This window comes from Dipteris shenzhenensis, chromosome 27 (assembly GCF_047967505.1).
Source record: "Dipteris shenzhenensis isolate YYH24624 ecotype China chromosome 27, Dip_SZ_1.0, whole genome shotgun sequence".
NCBI lineage: Eukaryota > Viridiplantae > Streptophyta > Polypodiopsida > Gleicheniales > Dipteridaceae > Dipteris > Dipteris shenzhenensis.
In genome coordinates this window covers 40,170,833-40,190,199 of record NC_141622.1, presented here as the reverse complement: position 1 = coordinate 40,190,199, position 19,367 = coordinate 40,170,833, and the positions used below count along the sequence as shown (strand labels likewise).

Sequence of the window (19,367 nt, the reverse complement as noted above, 5' to 3'; positions counted from 1 at the left end):
TAATACTGTCCCGCTGTTCAAACTTCTTGTCTTTTTGCCATCTTTCCCCTGTACCATAATAAAATTGGATTGCATGTAAATGTGCTTGGACCTGGCATGAACACAAAAATTCTTAGCAATGCATATACAGCTTTTGTTATAACAAAACGCAACTATACTTTCTTCTACGACATCCCAAATTGCCTGAGTAGAAGCCTTAACCAAGTCGTTTCACATATACTCTTTTACAATGGGTGACAAAGCCCCTGTTTGTATCTTTTGTGACTCCAAGACATTGCACCTCATCCATGGAAAAATGTAGCCTATAATAAATCTCTTCTTGTCTATTAATTTTCACAAATCTGCACCAGTTCCAAAGCTCAATGTCTTCACACATGGCATATAACATACCAAGATGAATGGTGTTCTCAAATACCTCAAGACCTTACCATTGTCGCTCCCTTAAATTAAGAACCAATGTAAGACCCGGCAATTGTCACCTATGTTAGGCTGCCCACAAGCTGCATCTAATGTGTTACATCCACAAAAGCTAAACTGCCAAATGTCGTCAACTTATCATCACCATTCATAGGAGTTTTAAGAGGGTTTGTTACATATTGGAGGTGGTGTGCAAACATCAACGGACAACATGCACAAGAGTGTGCTCCCAAAACAAGACAAGTCTAAACCCATGTAGACTTAAAACTTAGCCTTTTCAATAGCCTAGGTGACATGAGTGGCCAATGGGAGACCAAAGACATTTATTGGCCTTTCTTTAAGCACAAGCTGCCTTAGCTGAGGTTAAAACGACCATTTCTTGGTCCAAACATGGCATCAAAGGTATGGAAAACCAAGCATCAAGTTCTAAACCAAGGCATTTCCTCTATAAACAAGGACATCTGCCTTTCTCCATACAAAATTATGGCAGATTGATACTGACCATAACTAGGACAGATCGTGTTGACCACTCACTAAACACTTTCTCCAAGCACCTAGGGGGAATGACTGAGCATAACTGAAGTTTCCAAAAGGTGACAATATGCTTGAAGCTGTATCATAAAATCCAAAAAAAAACAAACAAACAAAAGAATGTCCTTGTAGACATGAAGAAAACACCTGTATAAGTGATGAAAGTAGGTTACTGCCTTTTGCAAGTGCTTTTGTAACTATCGACTCTCATTACTTTGAGGAGAGAACATACCATGTGCAGTGGAACTAGGTTCCACACCCCAAATATCAGCTTGAGTAGGCCTGTTAGATAGTAACATTGCCTCACGCTGCAAATTTCCTGGCTGAGAGCTCCAACCCATACTCTCTTCAATATAATTGATGTCATACCTACATGGCAGATCAAAAAGCTTGGTGAGCTAGTAATTTAGACTTCCAAAAATTCATCAGAAAAAAGAAGCCAAAAGAGGGGGGACTTGAGAATTAGATAAATTTACTGGAATGCTTCCTCTTTGATGTTTTGAAGTAACGAATTGAGCTCAGCCAAAGTTGCTGGTTCACACTTCTCAGTAAGCTGCATACAAGTATTAATGAAGTACCAGTTATATTTCAGATTCACATCCACAGGATCCCCTATCCCCTTTCTCTCATTGCTTCATTCGTCTGAATTCCCTCCATGAAATTTTCCCCTACAATCCGAAGGTACTCTGTCAGTTGTGCCATCAATAAGAGGTTAGGCGAGATGATCTGCATGAAATAACTGAAGGCACAGCGGTCTTGAACTTGCAGCTTTCTTCTTTCCCATAACCAAACATGTGGAGGTAAACCCCTAATTTCTATGTCAATCAGCCTCTTTCCCTCTCAAGCAACATTAGCAGGGTTTTCTTAAATGATTATGTGAGGATGGTCCTGTTGATTGATAGTTAAGGAAAACTCTGCTAATGTTGCTTGATAGGGCAAACAAGATCGTTTACCTGATTATGCCGATACTTTGGAAAAAACAAACACACATAAGGAATTTATTAACATCTATCATCATTTAAGTGAAAGTTTTTGCTTTATATACAGCAGATGATACCCACAAGATTAAACTCATAAAATGAGTTGTAGTTCTTGGAGATCACAAATGACATTCCATGTCAAAATACCATCTAGTACAACACAAATAGCACTTCTATGTCATATTTCTCATGAATTTGAATAATGTGATACATAGTTTACTTAATGAAATCAGTGTTTCAAGTTAAGCGCACTTACTGTGATTTAAGCCCGCGGTTAAGAAGAAGAAATGACCTACCCATGCCCTGGAAGTCATTAATCGATGTCTTTTGATGCCTTATAAATAAAATCCACCATCTCAAGGAAAGCAACACTTGATGCAGTGCGCTTACAAAGCCATACCAAACAATGCATGCTCCATGAGGATTATATGAATTTTCACACCATACTAGAGAGGCGCTTGACACAGTATCAGCTAAAAAGAACAGAAAACCCAGTAGGGCATTTCCTTGCTATATACACACATATAGACAAGGTGATAGGGGCAGGATTCCTAAAGACTGGGAAGTTAACAAAACTGTGCAAAGAGTTGACCAAAAGGATGTGCAATATCACAAAACTATCATGGTACTACACTACGGTTGACAAATGAAAAGCCAGCAGGGCACAACCTCAAGCCAGTTTCAAACCAAAGAACTCAACCATATACCATATAGTAAAAAGCAGAAGGGGCAAACGTTATGAACAAGGTACTGCACTACTGTTTCATAGACTTTAGAAAAGCCTTTGACACTGTCTCTCAAAAGAAACATTGGGCAAGAATAGCAAAATTGAAAGTTCCCAAGAATTGAGAGAAGCCACCCTCAGAGTGTAAGAAGTAAAAACTTAAAGGAACTAAGAGATCAGTCTTGGATGGAAAAAAGTTTCTAAGCAATGACATTGGAGTGAAACAATTAAGAAAACAATTCGAAGCAGTGACATTGGAGTCAAACAATTCGAAGCAATGCATTGGAATCAAACAAGATGCTCTCTTTCCCCTCTCTGCAAAGTGGAGTAGGGATCAATACAAATTCTTCCCTCCTTTTATTGCTGTATTCAATCGGTGTATTCTCCTTGCATAGAATAAAAGTGATCTACAAAGACACCAAGATGCCTTCTGTAGTTCTGCCAGCTCTGAGCTCTTTAGCATGCAAGTAAACAAAGCTAAGTCCAACACAATGGTCTTTGACCCCCAAGACAACCAACCTCGCTCATCTTACAAGGGCACCAACCAGAGCTACGTGATCCCATAACCTGAAGTACCCTTCAGATACCGTGGTACCCCCAAGCAAGTCTTCAAGTGAGCCTCCCTCATCTCTGAAGAGAATCGACAGAGCAGTCCAACTGAGAAAGCGATGTCAGGTTGAGTATTGGCCAGTTATAGTAAGCTTCCAACCAATTGTCGATACGTTTCTACCAGCTGATTCGTATCTTCTTTGCTCAGCCTGGCATCAACTTCCATACGAGTGACTGCCTCCTTGCAATCATCCATCTAGAACCACTTCAGCATCTCCATGTCATGTCCAAGATTTATGCATCAGTACTTGATTCCGAGGTTAGCAAATTTGCGAAGAGTCAAGGACTTAGAGCAGCAGGACAGGACGGATTCCGACGTGATCATGGGACCATGGACCACATTCTCACGCTCAGATGTATCATCCAGGAGGCGAGGGCATGGAAGCAGAGGGTTTACTGTTCCTTTGTGGATTTCAGCAAAGGCATTTTACATGGTTCCGAGAGCCCGCCTCATATGGCGCCTACAAGATTTGGGTTACGACCAAGAGATCATTTGGGCTGTCATGGCACTTTATGAGAGAGTTTCAAGCAAAGTCCGGGCAGGATCTGGGTGGACAGACGAGATCATGAGCACTATCAGGGTCAAACATGGGAGTCCATTATCACCTACCTTGTTTGGCCTATACATTGACGAGCTTGAGACAATGATGCAGACACAGGGGGGGTAGATTGCTCTCTTGTGGGCACGTTGATCCAGATATTGCTTTACGCAGACAACATGGCTCTCTTGTCTTCCTCAGCAAAGGGGCTCCAGAGACACCTTGACGCACTACAGTCCTTTTGTGAGTCTCATGATTTGAAGGTCAACCTGGGCAAAACCAAGGTTATGATCTTCAATACATCCCGAGCCGTCATGCACCAGGAGCAATTCACATTTGATGGGTCACCTGTTGAGGTAGTTTCATCATACACTTATCTTGGGGTCGTCTTTTCCGAACCCATCTTCACTATGAGACCCGCAATGCAAGCACGCTTGAGCAAAGGATATGCTTCATTGGCTAGACTAGAGAGGCAGTGCTTCCGCTCCCACTTTCAGGATCCACGGACCAAAGGGTTGCTTTTTGACTCCGTGGTCCATCCAGTGAGGATGTATGGTAGTCCATGCTGGGGCCAGACTTGTCGGATACAAAGTGGGCCAGGGTGGAGCGGCTACAAATTCTCATGTTATCACAGATGATCCGCGGTAAGCCATCCGTTCCTCACCAGATCATTCAGGCGGAGTTTGGGTCACCCCCATTACAGCTAGATGCTGCATTTTAGATCATCACGTATTTGTACCGAGTCAGGGAGTATGGGAATTACACCTCTAGGCGTAGCAAGCTACCTTGGCTAGCACTGTCCTCTTCTATGGCACTTGCACCAGAAGGAGACCAGAGGTGCTAGTATGCACGCACAGAGAGATGGTTCGAGGGACTGGGGCTCCACATGGACAGACTACCCCCATTCCAATACAGCATGGATGCTCCGTTTTCTCCCCTCCTATCAAACGAGGTCAACCAGGTTATCTATGAGGATCTATTACAGCTACACACATTCCGGACCTGGTTGGGCCCGAGTAATCTTCCAGTGAAGCTAGGCTTCTATAGAGATCACTTCTTACATATCATAGTGGAGGGTTTCATTGACCCACCAGGGTACACTCATATTTATTTACCCCACTCACTGAGGATCTCTCTTGGGCGGTTCCGGGTCTCTTCACATAGACTTCGTATCAAGAGCGACAAAGCAAAGCGACTACCCAGGGAGAGGCGCATATGCACTTTGTGTGACATGCACGAGGTTGAGACAGAGGAGCACTTCATCTTCAGGTGTCCTGTTAACTATGAGATCCTCGGGCGTGTCTACTGCCTCTTCAAGGACAGCTATGGGGTTTTGGCTCGATTCATCTCCTACCCAGACCAGCGATGTTTGGCAGGTTTCGTTCATCGGACACTCAGACTCCGCGAGAGGATACTTCGAGCACGGAGATAGGAGCAATCCCTCTCAGAGTTCTATCACGAAGTTTTTCCAACCAGATCACATGGACACCCATAGGACGAGGCCTCGACATGAATGTGACCCGGAGCTTGTGACCCGACAGCTCAGACAAAGGGTGAACACACAAATCACACTTGGAGACATTCCCTTCATGTTTAGAGTCGGGTCTCGCCCGTCGGGGGTCACAATCGCCTTGGTTAGACGCAAAGCTATGACCAGGAGACGTGCCAAGGCTGCACCTTTGAGTGGCCGACAACACTCTATCGCCGATTTCATGCCCCCATTGCCACATCCACCGTGATGTCATGATGGTGATGATGATGATGATGAGATAGTCGACTACCGACATGACATGACTATGTTGTATTTAGGATTTAGTACTGACATTTTGCATATTTTGCATTTGCATTTGGTGTGGATGCTCATTTAGTAGCTCCACCACCACAACTCGTTTGTACCACGTTTTTCACAGTCTCATAGACCCGTCGGTCTTCCGAAGACTTTAATAAACTTTCTTTCTTTCTTTCTTTCTTTCTTTCTTTCTCCAACTACATTAGTCGTCGTCCTGTTGAGGATGTGAACAACCACCTTACCCACCTCTACCCAAAAGGTCCATGAAAGATTCTTTCCTCTAAACATGCACAAATTAATTTCCACCATGCTATAATTCTTCCGCTCAACCACCGTGGTTTTGTTGGGAAGTCTGTGCCGTTTCAACTATCGCTTGATCCGATGCTTCTTGCAATACTCGATGAACTCGTCTAGCATAAACTCTCCTCGTCCGTCTATCCAGAACGTCTGAGTTTCTTTCCAATCTCATTCTCTATATTTGCTTTCCATTCTTTGAATATATTGAAATATTGAGACTTCTCGGACAGACAGTAAACCCCCATGACTTGGCTAAAGTCATCTATTAAAGTAAGAAAGCACAATCACGTTAAGAGTGACCTTGTAGCGATGGGCCCACAAATGTCTGTGTGGACCAGCTCAAGTGGCTCAATGACCCTATTTGTGGCCTCCATCAAGAATGGGTCAATGAAACCTCGCTCCAAATAATTACTGCAAATATTCTCTTATGCTCTCTCTCACTACCTCTCTCTACAAATGCACTAGGGCCCACGACAAAACATCGGGCTGGACCCCCCCCCCAAAAGGTTTTTATTCATGAAGAGAGAAAGTTGTTACAAGAGTTCAACGTAGAGCTGCCTGGTACAAAATCCAACGTGAATCAATATTACAAGAGCTTTAAGCTAATTTCAAATTGGCAACATGCCACTTGTCTAAAATCTAGACTAAGTCCTATTACATGTCACTAAGGGCAACTCTGGAGTCTTCGAAGCACTTGGTCACGCGAACCGCCTCCTAGATGCTTGTTAGGCTATGCTTGTTAGGCTCTAGAAAATAACTCTTCATGATACCTATAACAATTAATTAAAGCGCACCACCATGGCACCCATTAATTGTTAGCGCTTTTGCATGCAAATAACACAATGTGGACTAATGCTACTCACGGTGGGCGTCCCCACTGAACACATGTGCACACATAACAAATATAAAAATATATATTTATTCTCTGGTTGACCGAAGTCAACCCTCTTGATCATAATTAAGGGGCTTTGACCAAGAGTCGAGGCACCTTCATTATAGTCAAGTCTCTCCAACCGAAGTTGGCACATCTTGGTTAACCGTAGTTAACCCTCTTGGCACATGCCAAGTCTCGTTGACCGAAATCAACACTCTCTAACCGTAGTCAGCTCTGTGGTTCTCTCCTCTTGGTAATAAACCAAGTCTCCCCGACCTAAGTTAGGCTTACTTAACCAGAGTCAAGTATCTTTGATCGTAGTCAATTCTTTGACCATAATTAACACATATGAAAACTCTTTAATTATGATCAGATAAATGGTCAACTGTACTTTGACTTAGGATATTTTACATTATGGTGACATCCCCTCGGCTTCTATTGAGTTGACCTCAACTGAAAAGCTTCCTTGTAAACATCCAAAAGCTGTGGATGATCAGACAACATATCTTCACCCATCCACTCGGCATCCAATGCTGTATAATTCTTGAATTTTACAAGATACCTGTAAAACTCCTTGCCTTGAGGACCTTTGCGTACAGTATGGTACACAATCTGTTCTCGCTGTACACAATCTATTTTGGCTGAAGGACCTCGTCCAACTCATCCACTTCTGATGGATTCTCTGATATTGGCTCTGTAGGCTCTGGTCCCTGGAATTTCTTTAGAAGACTCACATGGAATGCATTGTGAATCCTACAATGCTCTGGCAATGCCCACCTATATGCAACCTCATTTATTCTTTATGTAACCCTAAAAGGGCCATAGTACCTGGAAGATAACTTTGCATACACTTTCTGTTTGCCTTTAAACTTGCGGAGCCTAGCTTTCTCGAACTTTAAAAGTACCCAATCCCCTTCCTTGAGATTTAACTGTCTCCTATGCTTATCTTCAGCTCTTTTATGCTTCTCTTGAGGCCTTTCAATTGCTGTCCGGATTTGGCTGTAAGCTGCCTGAAGGTCTCTCACAAACTGATCAGCTGCAAATATTTCATCCTTGGTCCTCAAGCTAGGTGGCAAAATCACCTTCCCATCAATGACCTCAAAGGGGGCTTTCCCCGTAGAGTTGTGTACTGTATTATTGTAAGCAAACTCTACCAATGGTAGGTACTTTTCCCACTCTGAACCTTGGTTACCCACATAGCATTTCAGCATATCCAATGCTGTAGAATTTGCTACTTCACTTTGACCATCTGTCTGGGGATGGAAAGAAGAAGAAAAATTCAAATTCGTCCCCATATTATCAAATAAAGCTCTCCAGAATAAACTGGTCATTCTCGGATCTCGATCACTGACAATGGACTTAGGCATACCATGGTGCTTAAAGATCTGTGCCATGAAAATCTTAGCCATATGATCTGCCTTTATGGTTTTGCGAACCAGAATGAAATGAGCTTGCTTGCTAAATCTATCAATGATAGTCCAAATCCCATCATTCCCTGACTTTGATCTTGGAAAATCAAAAATAAAGTCCACTGCAATACTTTCCCATGGTGCGTGAGGCATGGGAAGAGACATAAGTAGGCCAAGTGCTTTTCGTCTATCATACTTCACTTTCTGACACATAAGGCATTCAGTAACAAACTGATGTATATTCCGCATCCCTAGCCAAAAGAAATACCTCTCTAGTGCTTGAGTTGTTGCTGTAATTCCTCTACCTCTCTAGTGCTTGAGTTGTTGCTGTAATTCCTCTATGTCCAGCATAGGGAGGTACATGGCATTCCTCCAAAATCTTTTTCCTCATCTCTTGGGTGATGCATAGGCAGTCATCTTTCATTAAATACCCATCTTTCAAGAAATAGTGACTGGAGGACTACCCCTCTTGCATTTGCTATAAAATCTCACCAAAATCTGCATCATTAGCATATTGCTCCCTTATATCTTCCAGGTCCTAATGATAAGCAATAGTTATATTGTTGACCTCGGGTCTTCGGGACAAGGCATCTGCCACTCTGTTCTGAACTCCTGGAGTATGGACAATCTGAAAATGGTACATTGACAGCATGTTTGCCCATTTCATATGCTTCTCGGAAAGCTTTGTCTGAGTCAAAAAGTATCTCAGACTTTGGTGATCTGTTTTAACTGTAAAATCTGCACCCAAAAGATAATGCTTCCATGTATGGATGGCATGAATTACAGCCAATAACTCTTTCTCATAGATTCCCAAATATCTCTACATCCCGGAGTCTCCTGCTCTCATAGGCCACTACATGGCCATTCTGATGCAATGCAGCCCCAACACATTCCCCATAAGCATCACAATCCACATCAAATGGCTGATACAAATCTGGAACTATTAAGATTGGCTCTATAGTCAGCCTCTCTTTGAGTGTGGTGAAGGCTGTCTTTTGAGAAATTCCCCATCTGAAAGCTGCATTTCTCTTAGTAAGATTGCGGAGTGGAGCCGCTATATGCGCAAAATGCCTGATAAATCTTCTGTAGTAAGAACACAAGCCTAGGAAACTTCGAACTTCATGCACTGTTTTCAGCTCTGGCCATTCCTAAATGGCACAGATCTTTGCTGGATCCATCCGTATCCTATCTTTGGATATTATATGCCCCAAGTAATGGATTTCTTCCAGGAAGAATTCACTTTTCTTGCTGCTTGCATAGAGCTGATGATTTCTCAGCTCTTGAAACACTATAGCAAGATGTTCCTTGTGCTCTTCTTCGGACTTAGAAAAGAAAATTATGTCATCGAAGAAATTACCAGTGAACTGTCTGTAAGGTCGGAAGATACGATCCATCATCCTATTGAAAGTAGCTGGGGCATTTCTCAATCCAGAAGGCATCACCAGATATTCATACTGTAGTGCGGAATGCTGTCTTGTGCACATCCTGAGGCTGTATCCTCACTTGGTAATAGCCACTCTTTAAGTCTATCCTACTAAAAACTGAAGCTCCATTTAACTGATCCAGCACATCATCAATGCGCAAAATAGGGAATCTATTCTTGATGGTCATTTTGTTTAGTGCACCGTAATCGACGCACATACGGAATGAGCCATCTTTCATCTATACTAGCAGTACACGGGAACAAAAAGAAGAATTCGACTGAATCAACCCCTTGGACAACAAGTCTTGCACCTGAGTCATAATCTCTTCTCGCTGAGTTGCACTAACTCTATATGGCGGCCTATTGGGTGGCTCGCTGCCAAGAATGAGTTCTATGCCATGATCCTCAGGTCTCTCAAGGGGTAGCTCCCCTAACAAAGCGTCAGAAAAGCAATCTTTAAAATTTTCAAGAAACTGAAATTTATTCTGATCTGCCTCACTTATTTCAGCATGCATTTCCACATCTCTCTCTTTTACAAAAATCATGTAAGCTGAAACTGCAGACTTTATTTCTTTTCCAACAGAACTATTTGACACAATGGAAATAATTTCCCCTCTATTCCTAGCAACCACACGATATACTTTGCCCCTATGTACAAACTCCAGCACTCTTTCAGGAAGAGTCAACTTCACTGCCTTGCCATGAAACCAAGGTATACCCAAGACTACATCGTGATGTTTCAGTGGAGAAATGAAGAAGTCTTCCTGATCCACATAACTCTGTACATGAAGACAAAGCTTCCCTATTAAGGGAGCGACTGCCACAGGGTTCCCACAGAACAACTAATCGGCATCCAAAGCCCTACCCAACTGCTCCATCTTTATTCCCAGCCTCAGGGCTAGATCCTCTGATATGAAGTTATCAATAGCCCCTGGATCAAATAAAATCAGCGCTTGTGGTCTCTCTGACTTTGCCCCATGATAGCAACAATTCTTGTTCTTCTCGGTTTGATACATGACCCAGTATGTCAAGAATTCCTCCTGCCAATGGCTTTTGCGGTCCCCGTGGCTTCTCTGCCTCTTTTCCCTTCGAAGTTGAAGGCTTTTCTGGGCACTGGGCAGCCACATGTCCCTCTTTGCCGCACCTGAAGCATTTACCCTCTTTCTTGAAAGTTTCAATCTGTTCATGGATAAACTGTGGTCTTCCCTTATAAGGCTTTTGCGCTTGGTTTCCCCTCGACTTCTGAGGCTGAAATCCCCTCTTCTGAGCTTTGGGAAACTCTCTTGTTTCAAACTTGGGGGTCGCTGGCTTTTTATCCCCCCATAACCCTGCCTGAAGTGAAGGCACACTAGTAGGATCCTGCATGTACATGAGACTAGCCACATTGGCTGAATGCATGAGATCTGATAATTCTTTAATATCTTTGGTGTTCACTTGGGCATGTACCTTTGGAGTGAGTCCGGCCCTGTACTTCCTGAGTTGAGTCTTGTCAGAAATATTCTTGAAAGGCGAAACCTGCAAGTATGCGTCCCAAAATTTCTGATTGTAAGACTCAACTGTATCTTGTGCTTCCATATGAATGCTCTCCCAACCCAGAAGGACATGATCCCGAAACTATTTGGGAATAAACTGTTTATAGAAAGCTTTCTTGAAGTCCTTCCATTTCCTGGGGGCTACATAGTTGGCTGTTTTTGCTATCCACCATGGCTGTACCAATCAAGTGTAAACCAACAAAAACAACCAACTGTAGAGCCTATCGAAAGACTTCCAACTAGGGACAAGAAAGTGCCTTTGTAAACATATCTGCTATGTTGTCCTCTGTGGGAAGATAGGACAACTCTATGTCTCCTGCTGCCAACCGCTCCCAAACATAATGATAGTGAACTTCAATATGCTTGGTACGCGCATGAAACACTAGTTACGCGCAATGGCCAAAGCACTCTGGCTGTCAGTGTAGACCATAGTGGAGGATGTCTGGCAAATACCAAAATCTGTAAGTAACTGTCGAAGCCAAACACACTCTACTGTAGCAGTGAAAGCTGCCCTGTACTCAACCTCTCAGCTAGATCTGGCAACTGTTGGTCGCTTCTTGCTGAGCCAAGAGATACATGAATTGCCAAGCAAAAAACAATTGCCGGTGTGTGACACTCTGGTGTCGGAACATCCTGCCCAGTCACTATCCGTGTAAGCATGCATGGTAAGTGAACCCTGATCACCGTAGAAGAGGGCTAAATCCTGAGTGCCTCTGAGATATCTGAAGACTCTCTTCACTGCCTGCCAATGCTATGAACTCGGCATGTGCATGAATCTGCTGAGCTGAGATACTGCATACTGTAAGTCAGCTCTGGTGTGACATAAATAAATAAGGCATCCAACAGCCTGCTGATAAAGAGTGATATCACATGGTGGACTCCCATCACGAGCTGAGAATTTGAAGCCAGGGTCCACTGGAGTAGAGATTGGCTTGCAATCATCGAACTGAAAACGATCAAGGAGCTGTCCAATATACTTGGACTGTGACATCATGATACCCCCCTCAACATAGCAAACTGAATGCCCAAATAATAGTGGAGCTGTCCCATGTCTCACATTTCAAAAACCTGCCGCAAATCAGCCTTGAAAGCTGCAATATGCTGAGTATCTGGGCCCGTGATGAGCATATCATCCACATATAAAATCAGCACTAAAAATCAGATCCACTCCCACTGACATAAAGAGTGGGTTCTGTGGGGCTATTCTGAAAACCCAGAGATAGTACGTGTGCATGAATTTTGGCATATCATGCCCTGGGTGCCTGCTTCAAACCATAAAGGGCTTTTCTAAGCCGGCATACCTTGTTTTCAGAATTAACAACCGCAAAGCCAGGAGGTTGTGTGACATAGACTTCTTCCTGCAGATCCCCATGAAGAAAAACAGTCTTGATGTCAAGTTGGTGCACTTGCCAATGGTAATGGGCTGCAATGGCAATGACACATCTGATGGGGAGCAAATGTCTCCTCAAAGTCAATGCCTTGTTGTTGCGCATACCCTTTTGCAACAAGACGGGCTTCGTATCGATCTATGCTGCCATCAAATTTCCTTTTTAATTTGTAGACCCACTGGGTTCCAATGGCATGCTTGCCGGGAGGGAGATCTACTAATTCCCATGTGTTATTTTTAGCAATGGAACGTAACTCAGCTCTCATTGCATCCATCCACTCTTTGCTGTCAAAAGCATCTTTATGGCACAAAGGCTCTTCATTGCAAGCTGTAGCAAGGAGTGCGAACTCAAGAAAGTGACCATGCTATCTATTCCCTGATCTTGTCCGGGCAGCAAAACGCTGATCTTGTTTGCTGTCCCTCAATGTATCAAGAAGCCATCCGGGAACTTGCCTTTGCTGTCTATTGACAGCTCTTTCTTCAATGACTGCATCATGACTAGTGGGATCATTTTGTGCCGGAAGAGAAACCTGCAAATCAGCATGAGGTACTGGCTGATTATTGCTTGGTGGAGGGCCTGCAGGAGGCTCATGTTGGTGGTCAAAGTCCTCTTCTGAGGATGGCAGAGGTAACCAAGATTCAAAAGCATCAAACATGTCAACATCTGGCTTAGCTTTGCAGTCCACAAGAGGAGAAGCTGAATGTTCAGCAAAGATTACATCTCTACTGACAATAATCTTCCCAATATTTGGTTGATATAACCGATACCCTCTGCTCTTCTGGCTATAACCAATAAATATGCATTTGATTGCCTTGTCATCAAGCTTATGTCTCAGCTGAGATGGTACATGAACATATGCAAGAGACCCAAAAACTCTCATGTGTGAAAGCGAAGGCTTCCTGCCTGTCCATGCTTCATAAGGTGTAATAGTCTTCAATGCCTATGTAGGTGATCTATTCAGCACATAGTTGGCACACATTCTCAACCATATTCAGCCACCTCTGAAAGCATGAGAAAACTTCAGATTTGGCTTTTAAAGGATATATCCAGCAATATCTTGTGAAATCGTCAATGAGAGTCATGAAATATTTGTACCCCCCAATGGCATTTGTCCTCATTGGGCCACAGACATCACTGTGCACTAGCTGCGATTTCCTTTGTGAGAGTTTTGGACAATTCTTTTGAAAAGGAAACCGATGCATCTTACCCAAAAGACAACCCTCACACACATGTTTGGAAACTGTGCGAGTCTGAGGTACAACATTTGCCATCTACTGTGAATGTAGCTTTGCAAGAGCTCTATAATTGAGATGACCCATTCTCTCATGCCAAAGATGAGTTTCAGCAAGCTGTGAATCTGAAATAGCAAATGCTTGAATAGAAAGTGCAGCTGAGTGATGATCAAGGTGATAAACCCCCTTTTGCAAAGTCCCAATGAGAACCGTCGCATTGTCAGCATGAAGATCATAAATTAGGCATCTGTAGCCATCAAAAATCACTCTGAAACCTGAAGTAGCAATTGCTGAAATTGAGATCAAGTTGACTTCAATTCCAGGCACAAAGAGAACATTTGTCCAAGTGACACGATGACTTGAAATAGATGTGAGCTGCACAACTCCAATTCCTTTTACAGCATATGAAGCATTATTAGCACATGTGACAGTCCCCCCTCGAGGTAGATCAACTAAAGAGTGAAACAACTCTCTGCAACATGTGACATGCTTGGAAGCACCACTATCAAAGTACCAGGACTGAGCATCATTAGCAGTAAAGAGTGCATCAGCTTTGGAGAAATCAAATGAGCAATGGACAGTCCATGCCCAATCATCTTGAAGAGCATGTGCATGTGAAGCATCTGCTAGCTCATGGGATTCAATAGCATGTGAGGCATTAACTGTCAATCTTGCTTTCTTTTTCTCCAAAGCAATGCGCTTCCTGCATTCTGAAATGTCATGTCCAGGCTTGCGACAATAGTTGCATCTTTTCTTCTGACTTATCTGGGAGAAATTACAACTGCTATGCGCAAATTTAGGCTTGCCCATAGGCTTGGAACCCTTGCCTCTTCCTGTCTGTTGTGAAGCGTATGCGTGATCAAGAATAATGGCTTGTCTATTAGCTCTACTTTGCTCTTCCTGCAAAAGCAAAGTAACTAGCTGATCAAAAGAATAGTGGTTTGGATTACCCATGGCCACTAATCGAAGGATTGTAGCAAACCCTTGATATGTATCTGGCAATCCATTCAATGTGGTACTCCAAGCTGAGAATTTGGCACCACCTCATCAATGTTGGCAAGTTGTTCCATGAGGTCCTTGACCTTTGTCAGGTATGCATCCATAGAATCACCTTCATTCATACTAACTTCCTGTAATTCCCTTCTTAAATATGCAACACGTGCCTCATTGCAAAGCTGATAAAGAGAAGCCAATTTGTCCCAAGCATCCTTTGCTGTCCTGCAAGACCGAATGTGTGGAATAATGATTCTCTTGCATGATAAAGCAATACATGAATGTGCATTTGCATCTCTTGCATCCCATCTTGATTGTTCCTGAGTTGGAAGAGCAACAACAGGAGTGCTAGAAGATAAGGCATCAGGAGAAGTACCCCTTGCAGAGGGACCAGCAGTAGAGGCAACCACTGTAGCATATTGGCTGGCCTCAAATCAACCCCAGAAACAATATTCCACAAATGCTTTGCAACAAGAATATGTTTCATGAGATAAGACCACATCGGATAGTTGGTGCCATCCAACTTATCATCTTCACGAAGAACGCCAAATAGATCTTGATTGTTCCCAGCCATAGCAAATGTGATACCCTGAAAGAGACCTGAAAACCCAAAAGCCTCAAGGCTATCACTGCAAAAAGCTGGCTGTTCAAAAATGACAGCAAACATCTGCAAATTTCCAACCCAAAACAAAGGGGCAAATGCAGATCTGACCCAAATGTGACTGTGGTAGGCAATGTTCACTGCAAAAACAGCAAATCTGGCAAAAGCCCCAAATTTAATGAGGGCAAATAGGCCAAAAAGAGGGCGGGGCAAATGCAGAAAAGCCCCCAATTTTGCTGAAATTTTTGCAAATGTGACCCAATGAATGATAATCTGACCCAATGTATAGCCTCAAGGCTTGAAACTGCAAAAGTATGAGTTACTGTCCCAAATACTAGTTGAAATTGAGCTCCCAACACAAAAGCCCCAAATTTTGTTGACCTGAGTGATGATGTGGCACAATGTGACAGTCCTGAACCTGAAATAAACTGAAAACTTCAATTTTTGGAAGGGTTTCAGTTGTCAAGCTTGTCCAAAGTATTGTATTGACAGGTTGAAGATTCAGATGTCAAAAGCCCTAAATTTTCTGTTGGAAATTAGGGTTTGACAGTAAAAACTGTCAAAAAACAGTAAAAGACTGCAAGTAATTTCACACGTGCCAAATGATGTACCAAATCCCAGAGCAAGTACAACTGTACGGATGCAGAGCTGTACGGTGTACGGAACACAGGTACCAATGTACAGCTGTATGACTGTACGAAAGCACAGTATAGAAACATGTACGATGCCTGTACGGAGTGCAGGTACGGAAGCTGTACGATGCCTGTATGGAAGCTATACCATGCCTGTGCGGATGCAAGTACGGGGAAGTGCCGTGTACTGAACGCAGTATGGATGCCAGTACATACAAGTACAGAGACTGTTGTACGGCTGTATGGCAACGCAGATACGGGAGTTGTACGATGTACTGTTGCATGTACAGTGTACGGCGACGCAAGTACGGAAATGTACGGCAGGTGTACGAATCGCATGTACGATGGATGTGCGGGCAACTGGTACGAAAATGTACGGGCAGTTGTATAGACTGTACGGGGACAAGAAGTAGATCCGGGCTCTGATACCACTGTAGGATCGATGAATAGAAAGAGAGAGAGAGCAAGGTACAAAGAGTCGATAGAGTCTGCCGTCACGTCAACTAGGATAGATGAAAATGAAGCATACAAAGTACTTGTATCTAGACCTAAGACTAAGTGTCCTAGGTGTCACATAGGACTAAGTGTCCTATGTGGCCTAAAAGGCACTAACACTATAAGTGCCTATATTTATGCCTACAAGGCACATACCATGGCCTATAGGGCATCACTAGAACCACCAGGAGATGGCCTACACTACAAAAGCAAAGGCACTATCTCTTTGAAAGTAAATGGTGCTGACCGTCACCCTACAATAATCCTCAATCACAAGCTTAGCTATTAAAACACGACGAAAGTAGTAATTTGGTTTCATTCCTGGGAAGCCAGAAGGGATGGAGGAGGGAGAGACAGCAGACTAGACACCAACGGTCTTGTTCATTGCAAGCTTCCTCAACCCATTGTACATTGCGTTTTATCTCCTATCCCTTCACACGATGTCCTCCCCTGCGATCACGCCACTCTTCCTTCAGGAATGGTTTTCGAATTCGTACCCCGATCTAGTCTCCTGTCCTACCTAGATCAGAGATGCCTAGTGGCTTTCACCCATGAGGCCGCCCGACACAGGGAAATTTTGTTTAGGATACATAGGTGAGTTCAAGACACACAACCAGACCCCGCTCAGAGCATGATCACTAAGTTTTTCTAGCTAGACAAACCACCCCAAAAAGCCATAAAATGTATTTTCACATAACACTATCTGGAAGGATTCTATTCGCTAACCAGCTGTTGGGAGCCCAAATATTCAAGTTTAACCATACACAGTATAGTTTTCTTCTTATTTACATAAAGACTGGCTTTTCTCAAACTACTGAACACTATTCTTAAGTGTTCGTGATGCTCAATAATACTTTTACTGAATACCAGAATATCGTCAATAAAATGTACTACAAACTTTTCGATATACGGACGTAGTAAATCATAATAAGCATGACGAATGTAGCTGGAGCATTGGTAAGTCCAAAGGGCATTACCAAAAACTCATAATGACCAAACCTACTTCTAAAAGCGGTTTTATGCACATCCTCGGCTCTAATACGGATCTGATGGTAGCCACACTTAAGATCTATCTTACTGAAAATTATGGCCCCATGAAATACATCTAGCAAATCATCGATCCGAGCCATCGGATACATGTGCTTAATAGTGATATTATTCAATGCTCTGTAATCTATACAGAGACGGAAAGTATCATCTTTCTTCTTCTTTAATATCACTGGCGAAGCAAAAGGTGAAAAACTGGGTTGAATCTGCCCCAGCTTGAGGTATTCTTCCAGTTGTCTTCGCACCTCAGCTTCTTCTGTAAAGCTTAATCTATAGGGAGGTCCATTTACACGTTCTGCCCCCAGGATAAGCTCAATTATATGCTGAACATTCCGCTCTCGAGTAAGGCCATAAGATAGGTAACTCATCCCTAAAACAATTAGAGAACTTCTCCGATATCTCTTTAGCCAACTCGGCCATTTCCCCATCTTGGGTAGCCTCAGTGCTAGTCGATGCATCATCAATCGACTCTACCGATGCTATACACAGACACAGAAACTCTTTCGGAGTCTTCCGAATTTCCATGGCTGAAATCAATGGTCCTCGAGGTAAATCCTTTTCACCTCGCAAAACATATTCTACCCCGTTCATCTTGAACTGGTAAATATGCTTTTTCCAATCAATGGCTGGATTTTTCCAAAAATGCCAAGCCATGCCCAAGGCTATATCTGCGTGAGCAAGCCTGGTCAATTCAAAGTCCAACTTCTCAACATAGTCATGTATTCGAAGTTCCAACTGGGTAACCCTCTGGTCCCATACTTCAGTTGAACTCCCGTCTGCCATCCTGACCATATAAGCATAGTCAGACGGACTAGTTTTCAACTTGAGCCTCTTAATAAGCTTCGAGTTAATTACATTGTGTGTTTACGCTGAGTCAAACAACACAATCACATCATGATTGGCTACTTACCCTTTCATTTTAATCAACTCGGGCTCGTCGAAAACCATATACCCTGTTGCTGCGGGCTTTAAAAGCATGTTATCGAGTGCACCGCTTACTAACTTAGTAACAGACACACTTAACAACATAGGTACTAACCTCTGAGAAGGTCCCGCCAATTGCATCTGCATATGTTCCGCATTAGGACTCTCCTGCATTTCTGTGTCGCATTTAGATATTATCATATTCATCATGCGATGATCTTTGTTTAGTGGACAATCTTTCCACTGATGTCGCTGAAGACAGCCGAAGCACAATCCTTCTTTTATAGCTTTCTCTTTTTGCTCAGGGGTCAACGAGGACTTTGACCAAGCGCGGGCTGCCATTGGAGTTACTTTCCTTTTCACCCCAACGGTGGTACTTCTCTTTGCTGGTCCCTCAACCGGCTTCACCTGCTTGGTTTGGCCACTTGGCTGCGAGACGCTTGTCTTTGAAGTCCATTTCCTCTGAAATCCCCCTTTTCTCGGATACTCATGCTGAGTCCCTGCCTGCACAAATCCACTAGATCTGCCTCTGGCATCCTCATAGTTCAGGGCTACTGCAATAGATTCATCTAATGTAGTCACATATTTAGCCCGAACTTCCATTTTAATATGGTCGTTCAGCCCATAGATATAGTCTTTCAACTGAACCGACATAGGGAGAGGGTCTGTTATTTTCATAACACATTCCCTGAACTTGTAGGTGTACTCTGCCACCGACAAATTCTTCTGGCTAAGGTTTCTGTAAGCATCCCAAGCTCAGGACTCTTCGTCATGTGGAAGAAAGTGTTTCTTAAATTCAGCCTTAAACCCTTCCCAGGTGGTAGGGGCAACCTGATCTTTCTGTTGTTTTATCCACCAGCTATCCGCTGCCTCAATAAACAGGTGAGTGGTCTCGCGGATTTTCTTTAGATCAGATCTAATTTCACGAATG

The 19,367-nt window shown here is 43.2% G+C and overlaps 1 protein-coding gene across 5 annotated transcripts in view; it reads right to left on the bottom strand.

Moving 5' to 3' along the window:
* LOC147884296 (nuclear distribution protein PAC1-like) overlaps positions 1–19,367 on the bottom strand; it is a 93,161-nt gene that overhangs the window by 37,549 nt on the left and 36,245 nt on the right. For all 5 annotated transcript variants that reach the window (XR_015543692.1, XM_087399002.1, XM_087399001.1 and 2 more), the window contains 2 exons: positions 1,425–1,501; positions 1,181–1,317 (listed from right to left, as the gene is read on the bottom strand). Coding sequence is in view for 4 of the 5 variants with exons in the window: in XM_087399002.1 (XP_087255128.1) it covers positions 1,181–1,317; positions 1,425–1,501 (214 nt within the window). In the remaining variant the exon portion in view is untranslated. The remainder of the gene's footprint in view (positions 1–1,180; positions 1,318–1,424; positions 1,502–19,367) is intronic.